This window comes from Gopherus evgoodei, unplaced genomic scaffold (assembly GCF_007399415.2).
Source record: "Gopherus evgoodei ecotype Sinaloan lineage unplaced genomic scaffold, rGopEvg1_v1.p scaffold_47_arrow_ctg1, whole genome shotgun sequence".
Taxonomy (NCBI): Eukaryota; Metazoa; Chordata; order Testudines; family Testudinidae; genus Gopherus; species Gopherus evgoodei.
Window position 1 is genome coordinate 1712201 of NW_022060068.1, and position 24925 is coordinate 1737125.

Below are 24925 nucleotides of genomic sequence, written 5' to 3' on the forward strand. Positions count from 1 at the left end.
TGTCTCTCGAGAGCCCAGCCCCTCCCAGCCTCACCCCACAGTGCGGCGTGGGGGCAGAGGTGTGGCTCTAGGCGCTGTGTGAGCCCAGGGCCAGTGGGAATCGGCAAAGGCATGTGATGTTAATGCTCGTCCGGCGTCCCCCAGCCCCTTCCCAGGGTGTAACTGCTTGGCTTGGTCTGTCCAACAGCTGGCTGGGACAGGCGTGTCAAGGAGGAGCTGTCTGCAGAGGGCTACAACGAGCCGTGGGTGCCACACACGTCGCTGGCCGGGGGAGCCGAGGGGTTTGTGCTGGAATATCCTGCCCTGTGGTGCGAGGTGAAGCAGAGGGACCTGGCGGGAGACGCCCCCCAGCAATCGCCGGAGTGGGAGGGGAGGGACGGCACGTTCCTGGGCGGCACGCTGGCCATGATCCACCCGGTGAGCGAGGGCCCCCTCATCTGCTGTGAGTGCGGGAAGAGCTTTGATGATGAGGCCTCGCTGAGCGTCCACCAGCGCCTGCACCCGAGCGCCGGGCCCCACGAGTGCCAGGCCTGCGGGAAGAGCTTCCGCCACCGCCGCAACCTCTTGACCCACAAGAAGCGGCGGGGGAAGAGCCGGCACACCTGCACCGAGTGCGGGAAAAGCTTCTGCCTGAAGGGCGACCTGCTGCGGCACCGGGCAGGGCACGCGGGCGAGGGCGGCCACGCCTGCAGCCTGTGCGGGGAGAGCTTCCGCCACAAGAGGAACCTGCTGGCCCACAGCAAGGAGCACGTCGGGGACACGCCCCACCGGTGCTCGGAGTGCGGGCAGAGCTTCGGCGACCTGGCCAGCCTGGCCCAGCACGAGGCGGCGCACCGCGAGGAGAGGCCCTTCGTCTGCGCCCGCTGCGACCGCAGCTTCAGCTGGAAGGAGAGCCTGATGATCCACCAGCGCAGCCACCCGCAGGAGCGCTCGCACAAGTGTGCCGACTGCGGCCGCAGCTTCAGCCGCAGCGGCAACCTGCTCATGCACCAGCGGGTGCACACCGGGGAGCGGCCCTACGCCTGCCCTGAGTGCGACCGCACCTTCTGCAACAAGGCCAACCTCATGGCCCACCGCAAGCTGCACCGGCGCTTCAAACCCTACGCCTGCGCCCAGTGTGGAAGGAGCTTCAGCTTCAAGACCAAGCTGCTGCTCCACCAGCGGGCCCACGGGGGCGAGCAGTAGCCCCCGGCCGCTCTGTCTCGGGCCTGGCCGGCTGCGCGGGCTCTGCCGCTGCTAAGGGCCGGTGGCAGAGCGCTGGGGCGAGGCTTAGGCATTGCGTCAGCCTGGGGGGTTCCCTGGGCCATAGAGCAAGACCCCAGCCTTTGAGGGGAAATCTGCTGTCTTGCAGAGACCTGGTGGGTCACTCTGGGGGGTTCTGCCGTTGCTAAGGATGGGGGTGAAATTCACCCCAGGGTGCATGCGGGACTCAAGCGATGCCGAGGCCTTGCCAGCCAGCCCTCTCCCGGGGTGAATTTCACTGGTCGGCAGTGTATTGCAGTGTGTCTTCACTGTAAGGCACCAGACTCTCCCTGGGCCTGGCCGCCCTGAGAGCTACGCCCCTCCTCAGATGGCAGTTCCACGGCCCACCAGTGGGCGTCCTGAGGCCCCCCCCCAGTTACTCAGCCCACCCAGAAGAGATTGTTCTGACCGTCAGTCTGGCCGCCTGCTTCACCCAGGGCAGAGAATCTCACCTGCAGCCCCCTCAGAAGGACCATTGGGCAGTTTCTGAGAGAGGTCAGGGCACTAGCCCAAGCCTTGGGTTCATGTCCCTGCTCTGCTACATATTTCTGTGTGACCCTGGGCATGTCCCTTAGCCTCTCAGGGCCTCGCTGCCCCAGCCGTACAATGGGGTACCAGCCTGCCCTGCCCTGCCCACGGGGGCTGGGGCGGGGATAAATACAGTAAAGCTTGTGAGGGCCCAGATACCATGGTGATGGTAGCCAGATAAATGGATGGATTGTCTGGTTCGCCCCCGGCATAGCCCAGGCTGTAGAAGCTCACCCCTATTCCCACGGTCGAGCGTGAGGCTCCTCTAGCTGCTGTTCCTGGTGTGACTGGTTCTCCCCACTGTGAGGCATGTCACAGCATGCTGGCTGCACTGGATGGGACTCCCGCCCTGGTTGTTTCACCCCAGCATCGAAGGGTTGCCCTGTAGCCGGGTCCGCTCACGTTATAACTGCAGGGATTTGCAAATGCTCTGCAGCTCCAGAGCAGTTCAGGGTTGCCCCCCGTCGCAGCAGAGGGGTGGGAGGGGGAGGGTTCCCCACTGGTTCTGTGGGTGGGAAAGGCAGTGAACTCTGTGAAGTTCCAGGCAGATATAACCCCTCCAGGCCAGGCTGCAGTAGTGGAGCGAGGTGACCTGCGTTCGTAGTGGCCACGCTCCGTCAGGGAGAAACCGCACAGCGTTGTGTGTGTTCTCGCTCCGCACCCCCCGAATGTGCAGAGGTTTCCTGAGGCTCTGTGGAGCAGCAGCGGCCATCTGCCTTCCAGACTTGCCCCCGGGGGCGGCCCAGCGATGGGAGCCAGCACTGCAAGTCGGGTTGAAATTGCTAAGACAGTTCCCATTCTGCATGGAGCCCATTCCTGGCAGGCTGCCATTTCGGCTGAGCAGCGGCGCAGTGAGAACCAAATCTGGGCCCCCTCCACGGTGCTGGGGACACAAATTCCCGTTTGTTTCATCGGATAGAACGTCTTGGACACCTTGTGTAAATCTGGCTGCAAACAGACCGTTACCTGGGGATTCGCAAATCCTGCCATAGATTGAGAGTTATTCCCTGCTTGGGGCTCTCCACAGAACACTATCTGCAACTCTTCCTGCTGGCTTCTCCATTCTGGTCTCCTATCATGTCAGCCTAAGGAGGTACTGCCCACAACGCACAGTCAACCTGTGGAACTCCTTGCCAGGAGATGTTGTGAAGGCCAAAACTCTTAACGGTTCAGAAAAGAACTAGACCAGTTCCTGGAGGATCAGTCCATCAATGGCTATTAGCCGAGATGGTCACACAACACCATGCTCTGAGTGTCCTTAAACCTCCAACTGCCAGCAGCTGGGGGTAGATGCCAAGGGGATGATCACTCAGTAAACTGCCTTGTCCTGTTCATTCCCTCTGGGGCACCTGGCACTGGCCGCTGTCGGCAGACAGGATCCTGGGCTGGATGGACCATTGGTCTGATCCGGCTTAACCGTTTTGATGTCATCCTCTGCCCCTTCTGCCCCTCCGATGATGCCAGCTTTGACTGCTTACATCTCAGCTTCTCTGTCGTTCTCTCCTTGGTCTCCAACACAATTGCAACCTCCTGATCTCTGAGGCCACTCCTCCCCCCACATGTCCCTCCTCCAGGCCGGGTCATGCCTCCAGGACCTTGGCCAGCTAACAGCGGTGAGGGGGCGGGGGCAGTTGGGTGTAGTTGATGTGTATTTATTCAGTTCCCCACCCTTTGTATGTTTACGTGAGGCCCTGAGCTGTCAGCTCCTTGGAGCTGGGCCTGTGTCTCCCTGGCCACCTACGTGATGCCTTGCAGGCTGTTGGCCCTGCAGTAACCCAAATACTGCATTATAATAACTGTCCTGGGCAGAGCTGACCCGCCGGGCTGGTGTCAGGTTGTGCGTCTCTGCGGTAGCTATTTCCTGTTACTGGGTAACCTCAGGGTAATGAATAAATATGTCGTGAGTCAGAATCAGATACTAAACAGTGATATCGGTCCATTGAGTTCAAGCCCTAACTACCTCTGTGCAGTTTAATCAGTTCTTGGTTTCTGGAGCTCAAGTCAAACCATGAGTGAGGAAGTTTTCCTGTGAAACTCACTCAGCAGCTTCCTTCCACCTGCCCTTGGACGGGCTGAGGCCTCTTATTCCCTAGGGAGGTTTAATTCATTAGGAACTGGCCCCTCTGCTCGGCAAGTTAACTGAAACCCTCTCCGGGTGCTAGAACTCCCTTCCGTGGAGCCCCCGACTCCTGCCTGAGACCTAGGGTGACCACACTTCCCTCTGCTCAATACGGGACACCCAGTAAAATTACTCGTAGTCAAGTGAGTTCAGTGGCGATCGATCAGAACTGCAGGACAAACGTTCACATTAACATCAGGTTGACTGAGCTCGTTAAAAAGAAATACTGCATAGCGGGATTCTTTTCATTTATGTTCTTCTCTCTAAGGCTTTAAGGTTCACACAGGAAGGGTGCCACACACACCCCTGCCCCCCCCCACACACACAGGGAGGGGTGACACACACTCGCATATTTGATAGCTGCTTTCAACTACCTGAAAGGGGGTTCCAAAGAGGATGGATCTAGACTGTTCTCAGTGGTGGCAGATGACAGAACAAGGAGTAATGGTCTCAAGTTGCAGTGGGGAAGGTTTAGGTTGGATATTAGGAAACACTATTTCACTAGGAGGGTGGTGAAGCACTGGAATGGGTTCCCTAGGGAGGTGCTGGAATCTCCTTCTTTAGAGGTTTTTAAGGTCAGGCTTGACAAAGCCCTGGCTGGGATGATTTAGTTGGGGTTGGTCCTGCTTTGAGCAGGGGTTGGACTAGATACCTCCTGAGATCCCTTCTAACCCCGATATTCTCTGATTCTATGATACACCTCACATGTGGCGGGAGAGGGAGATGTGTGACCGACCAATACAACCATCCCTGCCTGGTGCTCTCTGCCCTCCATGCCTGCCCGCCTCTCCTGATTCCTGGTGCCGTATCTTCCCAAGGCAACGTGTGTGTGTGGGGGGGGGCGGGAAGGATGAGTCCACACACAAACTCCCTCCACCCCTGATTTCTGCCAGTGTTCACAGCAGAATGCAGCCAGCAGCAGCCTTTAGCCCTGTGCGGGAGGGGAGGGCTGGGAGCTGCTTCTAGCCGCAAGGACTGTGGGGAGTGGGGAGGACAAGCTGGCCTGTGTCTGCAGAGCTCATCTCTTCTGCTCCTGCTTCCCCGTGGCAGGAAGCAGCTTGCCCTTTCCTGCCCGCACAATGTGGAGAGGCAGCTAACACCCCCAGGCTGCTGCTGGCCACTGACATAACCCAGCCACCACCTGTCCCCTGGCTACAGCATGGGCAGGAAGGGGTTAAGCCCTAAGGACGCATTGTGTACCAGGGTCCAGGGCCCGGGACTGCAGGGGCATCAGCGAACCCAGCCAGAGAGGCGGCTCAGCAGGGGAGGGTGCCTAGGGGACAGAACGCCCCGTGCTCCCTGGGGGCAGGACCCAGGGTGGGGGCTGAGGGGTGAAGAGGGGGCTAAGCTCCTGCCCAGGGGGCTGCTGTGGAGCCAGTAGGGCGACCAGACAGCAAGTGTGAAAAATCGGGATGGGAGTGGGGGGTAGTAGGAGCCTATATAAGAGAAAGATTAAAAAATTGGGCATGTCCCTATAAAATCTGGACATCTGGTCACCCTAGGAGCCAGCAAGTTCAGGAGTGAACAGGCTGGAAATTGCTGCCCCCGCCCCCTGACTCCACATCTTAGCTGAGGGGCGAGGAGAGGCTGCCCCGTGCCAGTGCTGTGCGGGGCTTTGGCACATGCCGGGCTCAGCTCCTCCCGGGCTGGAGGGTCTTGGGCTTTCCCAGGGTGCTGGCCCAGCCAGAGGCGGGGGGGGCCGGAAGGAGCTGCCGGCCAGGCTGCTGGTGAGCTGAGCGCTCCAATCAGGGGCTGGTTCTCCACACAGCGCTGGGCACGGGATGCGCCCCACATGGAAGGATTTGGAGGAGCAGGGGGGTTTGGGGGGGTGAAGGGGCAAAGCAGGGTGAGGACAACGAGAGGGGGAGCATGTAAAGGGCCAATGGGTGGGCAGCAGAGGCAACACATAGCCGGCCTCTGCCTGGTGCCTGCCCACACTAACCAGCCACCGCAGCTGGCAGCCAGTGCCGGTTGGAAACGGGCCGGGGGCCGGAGCCCTGCTGGCCGAGGGCCGGGCCATAGCAGGGACTGATGGACCAGCGGGGGGAGCGGCCGGCCCCTCATGCTGCAGCTTTCTCCCACCACCAGCCTTTCACACCCACCCCCATCGGCAGCCACTGGACCCCGCCACTCACTGCTGGCGGGTGTGTGCCTGGCGAGCAGGGACCCAGCCAGCAGCTGGACCTGCCGGCACCAATGAGGGGAGACAGAAAATACAGGACAATTTGCTCGTTTCTAAGAAAAAGTCAGGACGCCGGCAGGCAGCTGAAATACGGGACTGTCCCTTTAAAAATGGGACATCTGGACACCCTACTGACACCTGCGCTGGTCCGACTCCTCTCTGGCTCTCTGAGGAGCCTGGATGGGTGGGAGGCCAGCTGCTCTGCCACCTCCTGGCGTGGCTGGATTCCCCCCGGTGTCCTGCCGCGGAGCTGGCTTCTCCCCAGCCCGGTTGTTCCTGGCAGGATGGGCCCCTTGGGCCAGAGGAATCTCGGGACCTCTCAGATTCCCTGGGAAGTGGAGCCAGCACCCTGCTGTAGGCGCCTTTCCAGCGCTGCCCTTCCTGAGCACCCAGCAGGTTACGAAGAGAGAGAAAGAGGCTTAAGGATGCCTGGCTGCTGAGCCATGTCCCCATGGGACTCTCTCTCCCCAGAGCAATGTAGCGCTGACGGTGGGCGTCCGAGCAGAGAGTGATTTTGTCTCTGCACGCTGCAGGGCTCTGCGCAGAAACGTGGAGTAAGAGCCGGAAAACCGAATCTCCACCCCTGGCCAGAACACAAGTGCTAATAGTCAGTGCAACCCCCCCACCCCCAGCATCAATGAAATGGTGAGATGGGCCCGACGGGCTCACGCAGGGAATTTCAGAGGCGAAGGCTGAACATGCAGCCCTTAGTGTACGGCTCAGACGTCTGCTGTGGATCTGTGGCTATGCCGGTTAGGGGGATCCTAGACTGCAGGATGGGGTGGAGCAGGCTGAGCCCAGAGCAGATCAGCAGGAAGGGGAAGGCTGCAGAAGGCCAGCGAGGCAGGGACAGGAAGCTTGTGTCTGATTCCTGAAGGGGCCTTTGTGAATGATGGTCCGACCTGCACAGCACAGCGCCCAGAACCTCGCCCAGCAACACCCAGGCATTGAGGCAGTAACTTGGGGTTGAGCTAGTGGTTGGAAAGTGAGTCAGGCTTTGTCTACACTACACAGCTTTTAGTGACACGGGCGGGCAGCTTAAACACTGTTTGTTGGCAATACTCTCACCCCCTACGAGTGGGGTTCACAGGGCTGCCCGGGTGGGGGCAAGTGGGGTAATTTGCCCCTGGCCCCGGGGCCCCTGGAGCAGGGTCCTTCACTCAGTCCAGGGGCCCCGGAAAACTCTTGTGGGGCCCAGGCACCCGGAGCTGCTTCTGTTCCAGGTCTTCGGCAGTAATTAGGCAGTGGGGGGCCCTTCTGCTCCGGGACCCGCCGCCGAAGACCCCAGGCCCCTGAATCCTCTGGGCGGCCCTGGGGGTTCGCGTTGTCAAACGGCAGTGCAGACAAAGCCTGAGTCTCTACTGAAAGGCTCCAAGCACTGGAGACGCCAGCACACCCCTGCCCGTGCTAGCCAACGGCTGGCCGCCCTGGCTGTGAAATGCTAGCATCTGATTGTGTTTGAATGCCGTGGTCCCAGCGGAGGGATGCAGAGAGGGCAAGAGACTGGCAGAGCGGCTGGCCAGGGGCATGGGCTTGCTGCTGTGATGCCATATTCGAAGTTGTGTTCCTGCCAGCCCAGCACCATCAGAGCCAACTGCCAAGTGGAAATGTTCACAGCCCCAGGAGGGCCCCGTGCTGTGGACCAGTGCTCTGATGATCCATTTCTCAACTGTCAATTCTTCTTCCACTGCCACTGGCTAGCAGCTGAGGAAACAGGCTGTTCTGCTGGGTGGCTGGCCAGGTGTGAATCGGTTGGCACGTAACCCTCCAGAGACAAATGCTAAGCTAGTGATTTCCTGTTCTCTAGAGGGGCCGGTTGTAATCAGCTCCCACTTGCAGGCTACAGAGCTCAGGGAGGTCTCTGTAGTTAGACATGTTGGGAAATTATTCATCAGCTTTCAGACAGCAGCCTCCCCAGTTCGCATGAGAACCTCAGACGGGAGGAGAGAGCTGAGCCTTGAGCTGGCATCAGTGTCCCGGGTACCACAAACCACTGGCAGCTCTTGCCATGAGCAGTGGCCCAGCCTTGCTCCCGCCCGGCAGAGTCCACATGCAACACAAGTCTCTGGGGATGGTCGTCCCTGCACCTACAGCCTGGCTAGCCCCAAAGCGCCAGTGACTAGTGCGAAGGGGCAACACAATGGAATGTTCTGGCTGTGTTCTGTGAATGCTGAGTGAGGAGTGTAGATTGCCACGTACTTTTAGGGGCGAAAGAAAAATGCAGACCTGTTATTTACCAGGCTGCACGTGGCAATAGACTGTACAGGTAAGGGATGCAAGGAGGATATGGGTCACGATGCAAACTGCAGGCACGCACACAACTAAAATTAATTAATTTAAAGTTTTATTGGGGATAGTTACAAGGGGTAGGGGAGCAGCGTATGATTAGCTAATAGGGTTAATGGAACTTAAAACATACAATGGCTAAAGTATTTACTATCAAACAATATTTATAAACAAAGATGCAGTAAACAATATTTATAAACACAGATGCAGCATTTAGTAATAACCAATACTTACGAATACAAACCAACTCATAACGACCAGCAAACGTAGAAACTCTGCTTAAAACACGTGAGCTGAGAGAGGCTTCGAGGTGATCAGGCTCGGTTACGGGTGTGCACAAGGTACACAGGATTTGTTTTTCTTTCTCCTCTTCTGCCTGCACATGGCAGACCAGCCTAAAATACCCACTATGACATCATAGAAGTGTCATAGGGGACGGGGCCCAAAAACTGTGTGTGTTCGTTTCTGATTGATACAAGCAAAGTTTACACCAAGTAGGGGAGCAGGTGCCTGAAAGTCTGGCTTCACCTCCAAAAGGTGAGGAAATGCATATAGTTCAGAATGCGTTTAACACTGAATGACAAAGGAAGAGGCCAGGGCAATACCGGTATGGGCAAGTTTTAGGATGCAGACAGAAACTTATCTTAACAAGGAGTATTGACCTGGGAAGGTGGCAGGGGAGTTGTGCTGTGACTGCCAGCATTGGGGAAGGGAGGATACCTGAGCACATCACCTGAGAACCAGGAGGGGGGTTGGAGGCCAGGTGACACCTCTGCCTGGGACACTGGACAAAGGACAAAGGCTGGGGGAGGAGCCGGGGGGGAGGCTGAGTGAGAGGCTGGAGGAAGTTTCAGTTTGAAGCTGGCAGGGAAATGGAGGGGAGCTCTGATGGGGCTTCGGCTTCCCAATGGGGCTGAGGCCTCCCTGGGGGCCCCAGATGGACCTAACTAAAGGGGGTCCTGTTATCTGTGCTGGCAAGACCTGCTTTGGACTGTGTCCTGTCGTCTAAATAAACCACCTGTTTTACTGGCTGGCTGAGAGTCCCGGTGAATCTCAGGAAGCCGGGGGTGCAGGGCCCTGACTCCCCCACACTCCATGACAGTGACCATAGTAGGACGAGCGCCTGAGAGATGAGCTCTTGTACCAGCGGCCTGGTCTGAGGCAGGCCCTGCTCGCACTGAGTACTTACCCAAACACATCCTGAAACAACAGAAGTAACAAATGCCATCTTGCACTTAATGGCCATGGCAGTAACATGGCGTAAACAAAAGGCCACGCTCTGGCCAGTAGAGCCGGGCTGTGGTCGTTGGGCAGTTCGCTCAGGGGCTGCCATGCCAGCTGCCTGCGTGGGGCTGAGGTGGCCCAGGGAGAACCCACACGCAGCCAAACATCTATCAACACCTAAGCACAGGGACATGGGGCAATGCCCACAAAGCTCCCAGGGCTGGCGGGGCTTCATGTGCATCCGCCGTGCTCGGCTCCGTCAGAGGCCACGTGGATGCAGAGTCAACACCCCTGAGGCTGGGGGGTAAAAGGTGGCCTGATACCGGCTGGGCTCACGGTGCTTGCTGCTGCCAACAGGGAGCGGACACCTCTCTGGAACGCGCTGCAGCTTGTGGTAGCCGGAGCCTTTGGTGCAGCGCGACGCTCCCACTCACCCCTTGCTGCGTAACTTCAAGCTGCCTTTGTTTCATGCTCTGCTCTGGAGCAGCTCTGGGTCCGTCAGGGGCAGCCTGCTGGCAGGTTGGGTTCCTGTTGTTCTCTTGCATGTGCCCAGCTGCTGTGTGGGTCCCCAGAGGCCACTTAGCTGCAGTGAAACCGAAGTCAGCTGAGAGAAGAGCCCACACTGTGCCCGGGGAGGGCGAGCAACCATCGGCCACGCTGCCAAGGGACGTGGTGATTCGCTGGCTCGTGGCTGCCCATCTGGGAGGTGCCTTAGCCAACACACGTCGCTGGGCTCAGGACAGGTGACCCTGGCCTGTGCTGGACAGGCGGTCGGACGGGATGAGCTAATGGTCTCGTCTGGCTTTAATCTCAGTCAACGAGTGGCCAGCGCCTAGTGCAAAGCACACTCCTTTTGCGGGGCAGTTGTGCACCTCACACCTCTTCAGAGCTTAGCAGTCTAGGATGGGAGAATCTGGTTCAGAGGTTATGAAACAACTGCTGCCTTCTGCTGCTGCTGCCTTATTCCCCCTCCGGCTTCCCACCACTTGTGACTGACTCATTTTTAAGATGGTTTAAATTATTCCTGACCACCAGGATTCCAAACCTGGCAGAGGGTGATGCGGCAATGCTGGGAGAGGAGAAGGGGCCTGCCTGAGACGTGATTCTCAGGGTGGCTGGAGGGTTCGTGGCTGTTCCCACTCAGCCATAGGGCCTGCAGGCCCCCTGGGGTATTAGCCCCAAGCCCCCCCACGAACTGTGCTGCTCTGTTTCCAGCGGCACAATGCTGTGATCAGGCCCGTCACAGGTAATGGCCAGGCCTGGCCCAAGCACCTCCCTCTGCTCAGCCTTGATGGCCAATGAGCCAGGAGCACCGGAACGGGGGTGTGGGGGGGGGGGGCACAGGCCACGGCCCTATCACTTTTTACTGGCTATAAGGGCAAGCCAGGGGACGGGAGGTGGCGGAGAGGAGCGAGTGGGAGGCAAGGTCTCCGGGGAAGAGATGGCGTGGGAGCAGGATCTTAGGGGAAAGAGGTGGCGTGGGAGCAGGGTCTCTGGGGTAAGAGGTGGCGTGGGAGCAGGGTCTCTGGGGGAAGAGGTGGCGTGGGAGCAGGGTCTCTGGGGGAAGAGGTGGCGTGGGAGCAGGATCTTAGGGGAAGAGGTGGCGTGGGAGAAGGGTCTCTGCAGGGGGAATGGGTGGCATGAGGGTGGGGGCTTGGGAAGAAGGTGACATGGGGCGGGGCCTCGGGGGCAATGGGCAGCATGGTGGAGGGGGCCTCATGGGGGAGGGATGGTGCAGGGGCAGGGCCACAATTCGGGCACCGGTGGTCCTCTCCCCTTAAGGGGCTTCCTCCGCTCCTGCTTTCATTGGTGACATCTGTGATGCTCTGGTAGACATCTATGAAGACAATACTCTGACAGGATCATCTGGCAATACATCACGAGTTGATGCAGAGGCTCTTACAAAAGCCATTTCTAGTTTCAAGTTTCTTGTTTCTCTTGTTTTGTGGTATGACATATTGTGTGAGATCAACATAACTAGCAAACAGCTTCAGGCAAAAGAATTTGATATATGTGATGCCATTAATCAACTTGGAGAAACCAAGAAGTTTCTTGTGGGCCGCAGAAGTGACGCAGCCTTTGAGAAAACATTGGTAGATGCAGGTGAACTTGCGGAGGAGTTGGATGTACCGGCACTTTTTGAACCAGATCCAATCCGTATTAGAAAGAAGAGGAAGCAGTTCACATATGATGCAGATGACGAACCTATTTATGATCCGGAAGAAAAATTCAAAGTGAACTTTTACTTTGCAGTCATTGACACAGCAATACATTCGGTTGAAGAAAGATTCACACTAATGCAGCAAATTAGTTCAGTATTTGGCTTCATATATGATGTTTACAGTTTGCAAAATAAAACACCAAAGCAAATTATGGAACATTGCTTGAATCTGGAGAAAGCTTTGCAACATGGTGAATCCAAGGATATTGATGCCTTTGACTTGTGCAGTGAATTGCAAGCTAATGCAAGACGAGTCCAAAGGAGTTCATCACCCCAAGATGTATTGAACTTCATATGGGAAAATAAGCTGACAGATAGTGTCCCTAACACAGTTATTGCTCTTCGCATCCTCTTGACTCTCCCAGTTTCTGTGGCCAGTGGTAAGCGAAGCTTCTCCAAGCTCAAGTTGATAAAAACATACATGCGAACATCAATGTTGCAACAAAGACTTGTTGGGCTATCTACCTTGTCAATAGAACATGACATTGCTCACAGCATTGACTTGGAGGAACTTGTTTCTAAATTTGCTAAACTTAAAGCGCGGAAATATAAATTCTAAATTATAACATGTTACTCTGTGACCGTGTATTGTGTATAATGTATGTGATGGGGGGGGGACAAGATGGAAGTTTCACCTAGGGCGCAAAATATCCTTGCACCGGCCCTGGAGGGACGTGATCATTCCCCTCTATTCGACATTGGTGAGGCCTCATCTGGAGAACTGTGTCCAGTTTTGGGCCCCACACTACAAGAAGGATGTGGAGAAATTGGAAAGAGTCCAGCAGAGGGTAACAAAAATGATTAGGGGGCTGGAGCACATGACTTATGAGGAGAGGCTGAGGGACCTGGAACTGTTTAGTCTGCAGAAGAGAAGAATGAGGGGGGATTTGATAGCTGCTTTCAACTACCTGAAAGGGGGTTCCAGAGAGGATGGATCTAGACTGTTCTCAGTGGTGGCAGATGACAGAACAAGGAGCAATGGTCTCAAGTTGCAGTGGGGGAGGTCTAGGTTGGATATTAGGAAACACTATTTCACTAGGAGGGTGGTGAAGCACTGGAATGGTTCCCTAGGGAGGTGGTGGAATCTCCTTCCTTAGAGGTTTTTAAGATCAGGCTTGACAAAGCCCTGGCTGGGATGATTTAGTTGGGGTTGGTCCTGCTTTGAGCAGGGGTTGGACTAGATACCTCCTGAGGTCCCTTCCACCCCTAATATTCTATGATTCTATGCGCACTGCCGGGACCTGCGCTAGTCCCTCAATAACAGTGGATGTTGTGCACAGCACTGCTGTGGGTCCTCCCAACACATGCTGCGTCTAGCACCCCCTGCAGCACCATGGGGGTAAGCGCCAGAGCCCTTGGAGCGTTTCGTTTGGGAGGACGTTCTGCTGGCACATTTACACATGTTGGGCTGGGGGCTGGCCAGGCCGGGCCCGTTCTGCTGGGTGCTGTGCTAGGAAATGCCGGTGTTGCCCAAAGAGGTGATCTGTAAGAGCAGGTGTTGCAGTGGGATGAGACACTTGTTACATCCCACCCCAGGTTTACACGGACAAGTGGCAGCTGCTCTGGAGTGAGGCTGAAGGGGGAAGCTGGTGCAGTGGAGAGCTGGGGCTGGGGTTTGCAGAGGGGCTCACTGGCATAATGGGACTATAACACTTCGAGCACCCTGCAGAGTGGCTGTTCCCCAGTGGCACCCGCAGGGAGACACTCCATCCAGATCCCCGAGGGGCTGGGCTCCCCCCTTGCCCACGGGGTGACGTGGAGGGCGCCCTCCTCAGGAGTAAAAAGGAATGACACTTCCCAGCATGGCCACGCATCAAAGGCACCCACTAGCCATCGAAATTCAGACAGCAGGAAAAGTGAGATGTGCGCCCCACGGATGGCCACAGCATAACTCCCGTCTGTAGCCGGACGCCGACGTGTGCCCAGACAAGAAGCAGAAGTTTAAAACTGGAGCATCAGCCCCACACAGGATCCTTCACATGGTTTTCTGGCTCACGCGCAGCTGACCGAGGTGATGACGCTGAGTCCGACAGACCCTGTCCCAGGTGCTTTGTGGACTGTGGGCAGACGGGGCAGAGTGAGGGGAAAGTGGAACCGCAGAGAAATGTACTGAGGGGAGCGGCCCCCACTAGCTCACATTGCACAGACGGAGCCCGGCAGAGCGCGAGCGCCCCTTGGAGCCGTCCAACCGTTGGGACACGTGTGCCTGGGCAGAACCGGAGAAGCAAAGGGAAGAGTTGCGAGGTGGGTTTGCGGAGGAAGGGGATTCGTGTGTCACATGCTCAGAAGACACAAAGTGCGGAATATGTGTGAAGTGTCCTTATTAAACAGCTGTGGGCCAGCCAGCGTCCGGCTACGTGTTTTTACTGGCCCCTGCTCCGTAGCATCCAGGCACCGCGCACTCACCTGTAGTGCATCCCTGCAGTCACACAGCCCCTAAGGGGGCAGAGCTCGTCCCTGAGTGGGGAGACGGCGAAACGCCAGCTCGTTCTGCTCGCTGCAGGGTGAATTCTGCGCTGCGGGGCTGTCCCACCAAACACGCAGCCCAGCTCCTCAGCATCACGCTCAGCACCCACGGGGCGCTGCGAGGTCAGCAGCAGCGTGGAGAGAGGTCACCTCTCGTGGCCTGACCCGAAGAGGTGCTGAGCACCCATCGCTCCCAGGGACTGCGATGGGTGGTGGGTGCTCTGCACGTCTGACAGTCAGGTGTCACCAGCTCCAGGGCTCTCTGTCTGGCTGTGGAAACGAGGGTGAAATCGACCAACAGGTGAACCACGTCCATGCTGGTCTCTGTAGACTACCACCAGCGGCGTGAGGCTGACCTGGGCCTGGCTCTAGAGCCCTTATACCTGGAGCAGGGGTTAAGTGATGAGCCAGGATGCAAACACTCTCCTGGGTTTTCTGATCTGCTCACTCTCTCTCTCACACCCACTCTCTCTCTCACACCTACACTCTCACACCTGCACTGCCTCTATCTCACACACCCACTCTCTCTCACACCTACACTCTCACACCTACACTGCCTCTATCTCACACACCCACTCTCTCTCTCACACCCACACACTCTCACACCTACACTGCCTCTCTCACACACACCCACTCTCTCTCTCACACCTACTCTCACACCTACACTGCCTCTCTCACACACACCCACTCTCTCTCTCACACCTACTCTCACACCTGCACTGCCTCTCTCTCACACACACCCGCTCTCTCACACCTACACTCTCACACCTACACTGCCTCTCTCACACACACCCACTCTCTCTCACACCTACACTCTCACACGTATACTCCCTCTTTCACACACACACACCCTCTCTTACACCCATTCTCTCACACCTACTCTCACACCTGCACTGCCTCTCTCACACACACCCGCTCTCTCACACCCACACACTCTCTCACACACACCCATTCTCTCACACTCACACTCTCACATCTACACTCTCACACCTGCACTCCCTGTCTCACACACACCCACTCTCTCTCTCTCTCCCCCCCTTTAATGCCTGAGATGACGACTTTTTTTGCTCCAAATGTAATGAGGAGTTGGCCAGGCTCCGGAGCGATGGCTCATCCAGGCACACCCAGTGGGCCAGGCTTAGGGTGACCACATGTCCAATTTTAGAGGCACAGTCCTGATATTTGAGGCTTTGTCTTATATACGTGCCTATTACCCCTCACCCCCATCCTGATTTTTCACATTTCCTGTCTGGTCACCCTAGCCAGGCTGCATGACGCATGTGACTCCCAGAGGCTCAGAGTCCCGTAGCATATGCGGAAGTTCATTGCCTGTCTGGCCATGTAAGTTCAGCATTATTTGGACTTTCGCAGGTGATGCCACTGGCTGAGCTAACAAACGGTTTTCATGCGGGCAGCAGAGTAAAAATCCCCAAACAGGCGTAAGTGACAATTCCAGAGGGTGGCGCGTGCGATCGTGTTGCCATCTGGTGGCTGGCCAGAGCCGACCTTCCAACAGTCCAACACTGCCCTGTCCCACTTTGACCCTCAACCCCCGCCCCATTAAAGGGCAGTTAGCTCCTGCCCCCTCCTCCTGATTGAGAGCCCCCCAAACTGGGGTTGTTGCAAGCTGGTGCAGGGGGTTGCAGTGCTGGATTTGGCCCAGATGTTCCTCCATCTCCGGAGGGGTGGACGGGCCAAACCCGAGTGGCGCTGCATCCCCTGGCCACTTTACACGGTGGGAGGGATGCTGTAGCTGAGAGGGGGAAAAGCCTGTTAGTGAGGGTTACCAGAGGGTCCCACGCAGCTGGGGGCAGGAGCACGTTGTGAAGTGTCTCTGTTTCTGTGGGGGTTGTGATTTATCTGCGGCTGACAGCGCCTGCTGTAACTCTTGCTGCTGGAGAAGGCGTGTCCTGACCCTGTCATGTGACGTGGGGATGTACAGATGTGCCCCTGCCCGGTGTCAGCGTTGGTGCCTGTCACACTCTTGTGACATTGGACGTCCCCGTCCCCTCTCACACGACGCTGCTGATTGCTTTGCTTTCGCTCAGCCCCGCATGCACTGGGGCCATACTGAGACCTCTCCGGCTGGAGGGATTTTCCATTGAACATGGCGGGATGCTAGCTCTCTTCCCAGGCAGCCCCCAGGCCCCCACTGCTGCCCTGCTGCTCCCACCCAGCAGGACATGCAGCGTCTGACACGGTCAGGCAGGGCCTATGGCACTTCCTCGACTCTCCCAGGCTGTCATGGCACAGCACGGCTCACAGCAGCGCTGGGTGCTCAGCCCACCTGGCTCTCAGCCTCTGGCTCTCAGGCCTTTTCCCGACTGGGGGCTCTGGTTCTGGCCTGCTCTCTGGATCCTTGGCCTCTGTTGGGCTCTCTGGCACGAGGCCTGCTCTGGCTCCCTGCCAGCCGTTTGTGTTCCTGACCCCTCGACGCCTCCTCTCATAGGAACAAAGGACTGAAAGGGCCCCGCTGCCTTGGGAGGCCTCCTGTTCAGGGTCCCTCTTGCAGCCAGCTAGGTTTCTTGCTCCCGCTACTCCTAGGGGGAGGCTGTTCCAGAGCCTCACTCCTCTGACTGGCGGTTAGAAACCTTCTTCTCATTTCCAGCTTGAATTCACCCCCATTTGTTCTGGTGCTAGCCTCGTCTTGGAGAGTCAACAGCTTTTCTCCAAGCCAAGCTCCCAGTCTCCTCTCTACGCTCCCAGCCTGTCTCTGAGGCTGTCCAAGTCTGGATTCCTCTTTCCTGAACACGGGTGAGGAGAACTGCACGCAGCGCTCCAGCGGAGGTCCCACCAGTGCCTTGTTCAATGGCACTAACACGTCTCCATCTCGACCAGAACTGCCAGGCCTGATGCATCCTAGGATCGCCTTTGCCTGTTGCATGGCCACATCACACTGGTGCCTCTGAGTCATCCTGGGATGGACAGACAGAGCCACAGATTCCTAGATCACAAGGCCAGAAGGATCCATTGTGATCATCTCATCTGACCTCCTTTATAGCTCAGGCCAGAGAGAGCTACAGCACAGTAATTCCTAGAGCACAGCTTTCAGGATTTAAAAACGGTCAGTGATGAAGACCGTTGGTAAATTGCTGCTGTGGTTAATTACGCTCACTGTTAAAAAGCCACACCTTATTTCCAGTCTGACTGTAATCAGGTCACCCTGAGCCTTCTCTTTGTTAAGGTAAATAGATTGAGCTCCTTGAGCCTACCACGATAATCATTCTTATAGCTCTTCTCTGAACCATCTTCAATTTATCAACATCGTGGTCTGTCTTGTCCACGGTTGTTTCCAAGTAATGAGCCCCCAGCTTGTAGCAGAAATTTGTATTAGTCCTCCTAAGTGCATGGATTTGCACTTTGTACTTTTTAAATTTCATCCCATTTCCAGAACTCCAGTCCCCAAGGTCATCCAGTTCCTTCTGGGTGATATTCTGATCCTCTTCCACGGTGACAATGCCTCGCAGCTTTGTGTCATCAGCACATTTCATCAGCACACTCCTGCTTTGTGCCTGGGTCATCAAAGAAAATTTTAAACAAGAGCCCCCCCAATCAGAGAGACAGGGCAGGAGAAGCTCAGAGCAGGGGAAGGGAAGGGACGGAGAGGGACCATAGATGTCACAGCAGGAGCTATTGGGACTTAAAAAACCGCATATCACTTTTCAACTGGCAGGTTGCCTTTCAAACTGGGCTAAACTAGCATGGGTTGAAGAGCTCGGTGTGGACTAGACCAACATCCCAAATCCACCGTGGAAGAGGATCCGCTCAGAGATCTGCAGAGCATCCGTCTGTGCCTGGGTCCCGATCCTGCCGATGGCCATGCCCTGTCCACACTGAGCCCTGTGGCTGAGGCAGATTTTAAGCAAGTGTTCAGCTAGGTGAGAAGGGTTGAAGTTTAGCAAGACTCTGAAGGAGAGAGAGCACGGAGGGGGGACAAGATGTAAAGGGGAGACTCGGCGAGTGGGTTTCCAATGCGCATTAATCCGGTGACTCACTTTGGATCACAAATAGCTCCTCTGTGGCCCTGGTTTTCCTATTTCTGCACCGGTTCTTACAGGCCCCTCCTTACCGCAGCACCTGAGCCCCGGGTCTCTCTGTGAACCTCCTGGCACATGACTGGGGCGACACAGGTACTGCCTAATAACCGCCCTGGCGCCTCTGCCCTCCTCCCATTACACTTCACTGACTTCTGAGTCTATTCCCATTAATGCCGTCGGACGGCGTTATCTCTGCATTACCTCCCGTTCTTATATTCCTGGGCCCAGCCACCACCCTCTCTCCTCTCCCACCGCACGCTTGTCCTCCCCAAATCACATCTCTCCAGCCCTCCATTCTCTGCACCGTGACGGCATCACCTGTTCACAGGTCTACTCCCCAGCACGTACTCTAGTCTTAGGATTGATTATGGTATTGCAGTAGCATCTGTCACTAGGCAGGGCCACTGCACCTGTATTTCCTCTCAGTGCCTCAGCAAGGGCACCCGTTCTGAGGCCTCCAGCCCCCATCTGTTCCCTGTGTTGGTTGGAGACCTGTGTCTCTCCCTCCTGTGTGCGGTATTCCAGGCCGAGCAGTTCCCTGCCCTCGCTGTCCTATTCCCAGCAACAGACAGTCTGCCAAGCAGGCCTGCTTGCTCTTCAGAGACTAGCCCCAGTCCAAGTGCCCACGGTTAAGCCACCCACCATGCAGCCTTCTCCAAGCAAACACTCATTCTTAGGGCAAAAGCCTCACAGAGAGAGCAGGGGGCAAACAATAAAAGAACCTGCACCCATTCTAGTGAGCTTACCAGTGATCCCCCCTCTACCCCCACAAGGGCTCTGGCAGGACCCTCCCTTTATGTTAACAGGTTCAGAGCAGCCCCAGCTCAGGACTAGCGGCCACATGAAAAGTTTAGTCCAACCTTGATGCTGTTCAAAGGTCTCTGATCTGGAGTTTCCAGGAGCAGGGGACCAGTGGACACTGAGTTTTCCTCAGCTTCAAGAGGACGGACTCAGAGGTAGGTCATTCCCATGCCCCAACCCTCAGGATTGCCTAGGAAATCCCCTTCCCACGTGCTGTCCCAAAAAATCCTTTGACCTTCCTACCCCTTCCCAGAGAGTCCACTAGTCAGTCTCCCAGAGCTATTCCGTCCAACTCCCCAGTAACACAAACACAGCAACAGGTCAATGCCTTTGCACTTCACTCAGTAACATTGATCTGAATTCCAGGAGGTGTGCTCAGGATATCGCCACATCTCTCACAGCATCCAGTGAGGATGGGGCCCCGCGCTAGGTGCTGTGCAAAGACACGGCAAGAGACAGCCCCAAAGAACCGGCACTGGAAGGCAAGATGAACCAGTAGGCGTAACAAGCAAACCGGGGAGAGGAGAAACACCAATGGTTACACAGCCCAGCGAGGTGCAGAACTAGATTTGACAGAATTATGTAACATACACAAGATAGCGATGCGCTTGGTAATGTCACCATTCCAAATCCTGGAGCAGCTTCCAGCAGCTCCCATGGATAATGTGCTTCACCATGTGACCATTGCAAACAAACGCCAATCAAACCTTTAAACCGCTCCATGCAGTCCCGATACACAGACGTGCACAGCTGCAGAGGAACGTTTGCACGCACTTTACGGCACATGGATTGCACCCGGCCTTTCTGAACATGAGGCCCCGAAAGGTTCAAGCTGCCAGACTATGCCCCCGGGCAGCAAGGGTCCCTGTCTCACCTACATCTAAACTTTCCAAACGAGTCACAGCATGAGAGCAGGGGGGTGAGATTCTGGTCTAACAGGTAGAATTGAGAATCCTGTGACAGCTTCCTTAACGACAGCTGGCACCCAGCCCCTGAAAACCCCAGCCACTGGCAGAACCATTTCTTTCCCTCTCGTTTCCACCAGCCAGGGCAGAGCAGGATCCAGTGCACAGGTTTGAGCCTAGAGTCCCAGCACCAGTGACCAAAACGCCGGCTGAGAAGACTTGGGGATTGCGCCCTGGCCCCACCCTAGGGCAGGCTCTATGTCTCTGCACGTGCTCTAAGACAGGGGTTCTCGACCCACTTGTGAACGTTTATGGCCTGTCACAACCCGGGAAATAGTCTGGGGGTGGAGGCCCTGGGGCAGAGCTGTAACTAGACATTTTAGTGCTTGGGCTTGGGGAGCAGATTTGCACTCCCTACCATAGGAGACGTGTGTGTGGGGGTCACTTGCCCCCCCAATTTTTTGTTTGCATCTCCCCCAACCCAGATGGGCTGCAGTGCCTGGAGCAGGGGGGCGAGCCCAGCCAGCGCCGTGGGTCAGGAGCTGCCACATGATCCTTTGAAACAGTCCGGCGGTGACCCAGTCAGGCTTGCACTAAGCAGACCCCAGTTCCATGCAGCCTGCCTAGCATGTGGGGTCAGTGTTACAGTCCCTGCCTGGAAAGGTCTTTCTGTCATTGGGATCCAATAGCGAAAGGTCACTGGATTGTTACCTCTTCCTTTCTCCTGCCTGACCCTGCCCGCCTGCATCACCCCTTCCCGGCCTCTGCTCATCACCCAGGCTTGCAAGTGCTCTAGGCTGGGGCAAGGCCTGTCTCCGTGCTCCTGTACAGCCCCTAGCACCGGGAGCCTCTGGGCAGGGAATAGGCCAAATTCCAACCACCGCTGACACTGACTTTGCTGTGCCTGGGGAAGGGGACCCTGAGCCATGTCTCTGAAAAGCAGCATGAAAACCCAGCCAGCCCCAGGAGCAGGAGACTGAGCGACCCTGCCCTGCCTTCCACCCTGCACCGCCTGCGAGAGGCCGGGTCTGTTCACACCGGGTTATTTCTGCACCAGCTAAGCTGGTTTGAAGCGTCTGGGCTCAGCGGGGCTGCAAAGCTGGGGGCCGGCTCCGCTGCCTCTCGGTCCCGCAGCACAGGCCGGACACGGGGTCCCGGCGCTGGGGCAGCGGGAAGGGAGCGGGGCGCAGACTCCGGTGCCAAACCGGAGCCGGAGGCTCGGCCCCGCCCGCGGCGGCTGGGAGCTGTAGTTTTCCTCCCGGCCCCAGCCCAGGGGAATCCGACTCCCCCGCGGCCGGGCTCCCAGCGCCTCCGGCCCGGCCCGTCGCTGCGCTGCGCGGGGAACCCTGCGCCCTGGCCCCGCGTCCCGGCGAGGTGCGCGCGTCCTGCGCCCCCGTTGCGCCCCCGCGCAGCTCGTGTCCACGCGCGGACTACGGCTCCCAGGATGCAGCGGGCGCGGAGCCCTTTGTCTCTCCCCCTGCAGCGGCCGATCGGGCTGGAGAAGTTCCCCAGTCGGCGGCCATAGGGGAGCCGGGCGCGGGCAGCCAGCGCCCCTCGCCAGCCGGGCGCAGCGCAGAGCAGCGCAGCGCAGCGGGTGAGTGCCCGGCCCCCGGCTCCCTGCGCGGGGCGCGCCCTGGGGACCCCCAGCTGGGCTGGGCTGGGCTGGGCTGTGCGCAGGGAGCCGCTCTCCCGGGGGGCTGCCCGGGATCTGGGGGGCGGAGTCGCTCTGCCCCCGGCAGATGGGCCCCTCGCCTGCCCCCCCGGGGCTTGCAAGTGCCGTGGGCTCTGCCGGGGGGGGGACCTGAATCTTCGCCACCCGCGCCCCACCCCGGCCGCAGAGCCCTTCCCGGGGGGGTGGGCACGTTTGGCCCGACTCGCCCCTGGCCGCACGGCGGGTGCACGGGCTGGGTGGGGGGCGAGGAGCGGGGCCAGGACAAGGCACCGCCCGGGGCACCATGGCTGGGCCGCAGCGCTGCACGCGGGGGGTCCCCCGAGCTCCCCCCCTCCATCGCCAGCTGCTACCAGCACTTCCCGTGTTCACCGTCCCCGCGCCGGCCCGTCCGCATCCCCCGCAGCCGCCGGCTGCGCTGCTGGGGCCCCCAGGAGGGATGCTCGGAGAGGGGAAAAAGGGGCTTTGTGCTTAACTCTCCGTGAGAGTGGGGCAGGAGGGGCTGGGCCAGACTCCTCCGCTGGTGGGAATCGGACCAACTCCGTCCCTGGCAGCCAAGCTCCCTGCATTGACACCAGCTGAGGATCTGGCCCTGGTCCTGCAATTGGAGCTGCTGGCGTGGAGCCAATTGCCGGATCGGGGCCGTCCCTGAACTCCCTTGTGGCCTCCAGGCCCCTGACCTGGGGGTGGGACGGGTACCCCCTGAGCTCCCTCCCAACCCTGAGAGTCTGTGAAGTGCAGAGGGTGAAGAGGAGGGAGCAGGATGTGCATGTGACAGTAATAGTCTGGCTTCCTCTGGAAATCCGCCCGTCCTGCCGGGCTGTGTCCTGGGCAGGCCCGGCTCTGTGCCGCCCGCCAGTCACTGGTGGAGGGAGATAAAGGTTTGGGTCTAGATTTGACATAACGCCCTCAGGGAGGGGGGAGGCCATGCTGCCAGCAGCCTCATGTGATCAAAAATCATGAGTCAGGCTGCAGAGCATCATGGGATTGGCTTAAAAGCCCTGAGTGTCTTTTAAACCTCTGGTTGGTTTGATTTACATCCTATGTCCTGGCTTCACATTGTCAAGCTTTTCTCCACAATCCGTGAAAGCGGAGATTCTCCTGCAGTCTCTGGGGCTTTAAACAAACACGGCAAAGATCACGAGGCTCGTGATGGACTCACGAGAGGTGGCAGCGCTGCGGAGGGGAGAGCACTGCAGAGGCCATGTGATGGCTGGGCAGCTGGCAAGCCGTGTGTGTGTTTACTCTGGGGATTACAGCCATCTGCGCCAGCCCAAACGCCTGCCGGCAGCGGGTAAACACTCTCCGCTGCTGTTCCCACCAGTGCCGTTTGCCCGGCGTGGAGACGGTGACTTCTCCGACTTTGGCCATCAAGGGGTCGTCTCACACGAGGGTTTAAACAAGGCCAGAGACGATCGCCAAGTATGCAAAACATTCCTGTTTCAGTGCTGCCGTGTCCTCTTGCTCCCCTGCTCCTGTTTGTCTGTTTCAGCCCCTTGCTGCCTCTGGTCCTGCGCTTTGGCCCTGCTCCCACAACTTGCTGTGAAGCAACTGGCGTGTGTGGGGCTTCGTGTGGGCCCAGAGGTCGGCTACTCCCAGCAGGTTGCCGTACCAGGGTCCTAGGGTGTGAGCCGTCTGGCGCAGGGACCAGGTTCTTGTTTCGTGGGGCACTCTGCACCCGACACTGCAAAGAGAATAACAACGTACTAATGGCCTGTGCTAACCGGTACAGACGGGGCTCGACAATTCCCCTATTTCTTTACTTTGGTTTTTAAAATGACGCTGGTAAAATGGGGCGGGGGTGCGCCCAAGATAAAGGCAGGGGTGGAGAGCAGCTATAGACCTTTTGGAGTGTCAGAATCATAGAATTTACGGCCGGAAGAGACAACCTGAGTGTCTGGTCTGATCTTGTGTGTAGCACGGGCCAGCAGCGCCCCCCAGCGAGATCAGACCAGAGCATCGCAGCCCACAGGAGACTAGACTGAGGGGCCCCAGTGCCCAGGGGCACCCCAGTGTCAGGGAAATGCTGAAGTGAGACACTCTGATGATCCTGGCAAGGGACCAGCACCCACAGGCTGCAGAGGAAGGCAATGCGCCCCTCCCCCAGGGTGACTGGCAATCCGAGTGCAGGGGGGAATTCTTCCCCACCCCGCACATGGCGATGAGTTAAACCCCGAACATGTGGGCACGAACCAGCCAGCCCAAGAAGAGTGAGAACGCTTGGTGCCTCCTTAGCGCCCTGGCTCACCACCAGTGTCCCGTCTAGCCATCACCACCCTGATGCTTCAGAGGAAGGAGATTTACAAAGAAATGGAGCGGGCGGAACAACAACTGGCAAACTCCGAATTCATAGATGTGCATCTCTCCCCATGCAAACGACACCGCAGCCGTGACGTCCACGGGGAGGGAGGTGAGCACAATTCAACCCCTACGTTGCAAGCTCCCAGGGGCAGGAACAGTCACTGGATTGATGTGTCTGGAAAGTGCCTAGCTCTCACCTCTGGCGCTGTGTAAACACTCATCGTAAATAAACAAAAGATGGAGCTTTCCTTTTGCTGTGAGAGCGACTCTTAGGGCCGGCACTGTTCCTGGTAGGGAGCAGGATGCAGATACGTCTGAGGACGTCACTATCTGTTTTCCCCTAGAGGGGCAGGCAGAGTTAGCAGAATGGCAGCTGGAGAGGGAGGCAGGAGTGAGACAAGCTCCCGGTTTCGCTGGGTAAAGATAAGAATGGCTGGAATCTGTGAAATGCTCCACTTGGCTTCAGATCAGGATGAATTTTAACCCCTATTAGAGTGTGTGTCCCTCACCTGCTGCATTACCAGCAGGAGCCGTAGTCCTGCCTTCCAGGAGTGCACAGACAATCCAGGAAGTTTTGGGAAAGTGTCGGGGGGAAATTTCCTGGTGCAAGTGCTGGAGGAACCAACTAGGGGCAGAGCTCTTCTAGACCTGCTGCTCACAAACTGGGAAGAATTAGTAGGGGAAGCAAAAGTGGATGGGAACTTGGGAGGCAGTGACCATGAGATGGTCGAGTTCAGGATCCTGACACAAGGAAGAAAGGAGAGCTGCAGAATACGGACCCTGGACTTCAGAAAAGCAGACTTTTGACTCCCTCAGGGAACTGATGTGCAGGATCCCCTGGGAGAATAACAAGAGGGGGAAAGGAGTCCAGGATACCTGGCTGTATTTTAAAGAATCCTTATTGAGGTTGCAAGAACAAACCATCCCGATGTGTAGAAAGAATA

The 24925-nt window shown here is 57.4% G+C and overlaps 1 protein-coding gene across 1 annotated transcript in view; it reads left to right on the forward strand.

Annotated features, from left to right (window-relative positions):
* LOC115642905 (zinc finger protein 585A-like) overlaps positions 1 to 24925 on the forward strand; it is a 39563-nt gene that overhangs the window by 3450 nt on the left and 11188 nt on the right. Inside the window, exons 5-8 of the mRNA XM_030546555.1 lie at positions 188 to 1181; positions 21424 to 21605; positions 23005 to 23102; positions 23916 to 24090. Coding sequence (XP_030402415.1) covers positions 188 to 1181; positions 21424 to 21605; positions 23005 to 23102; positions 23916 to 24090 — 1449 coding nt within the window. The remainder of the gene's footprint in view (positions 1 to 187; positions 1182 to 21423; positions 21606 to 23004; positions 23103 to 23915; positions 24091 to 24925) is intronic.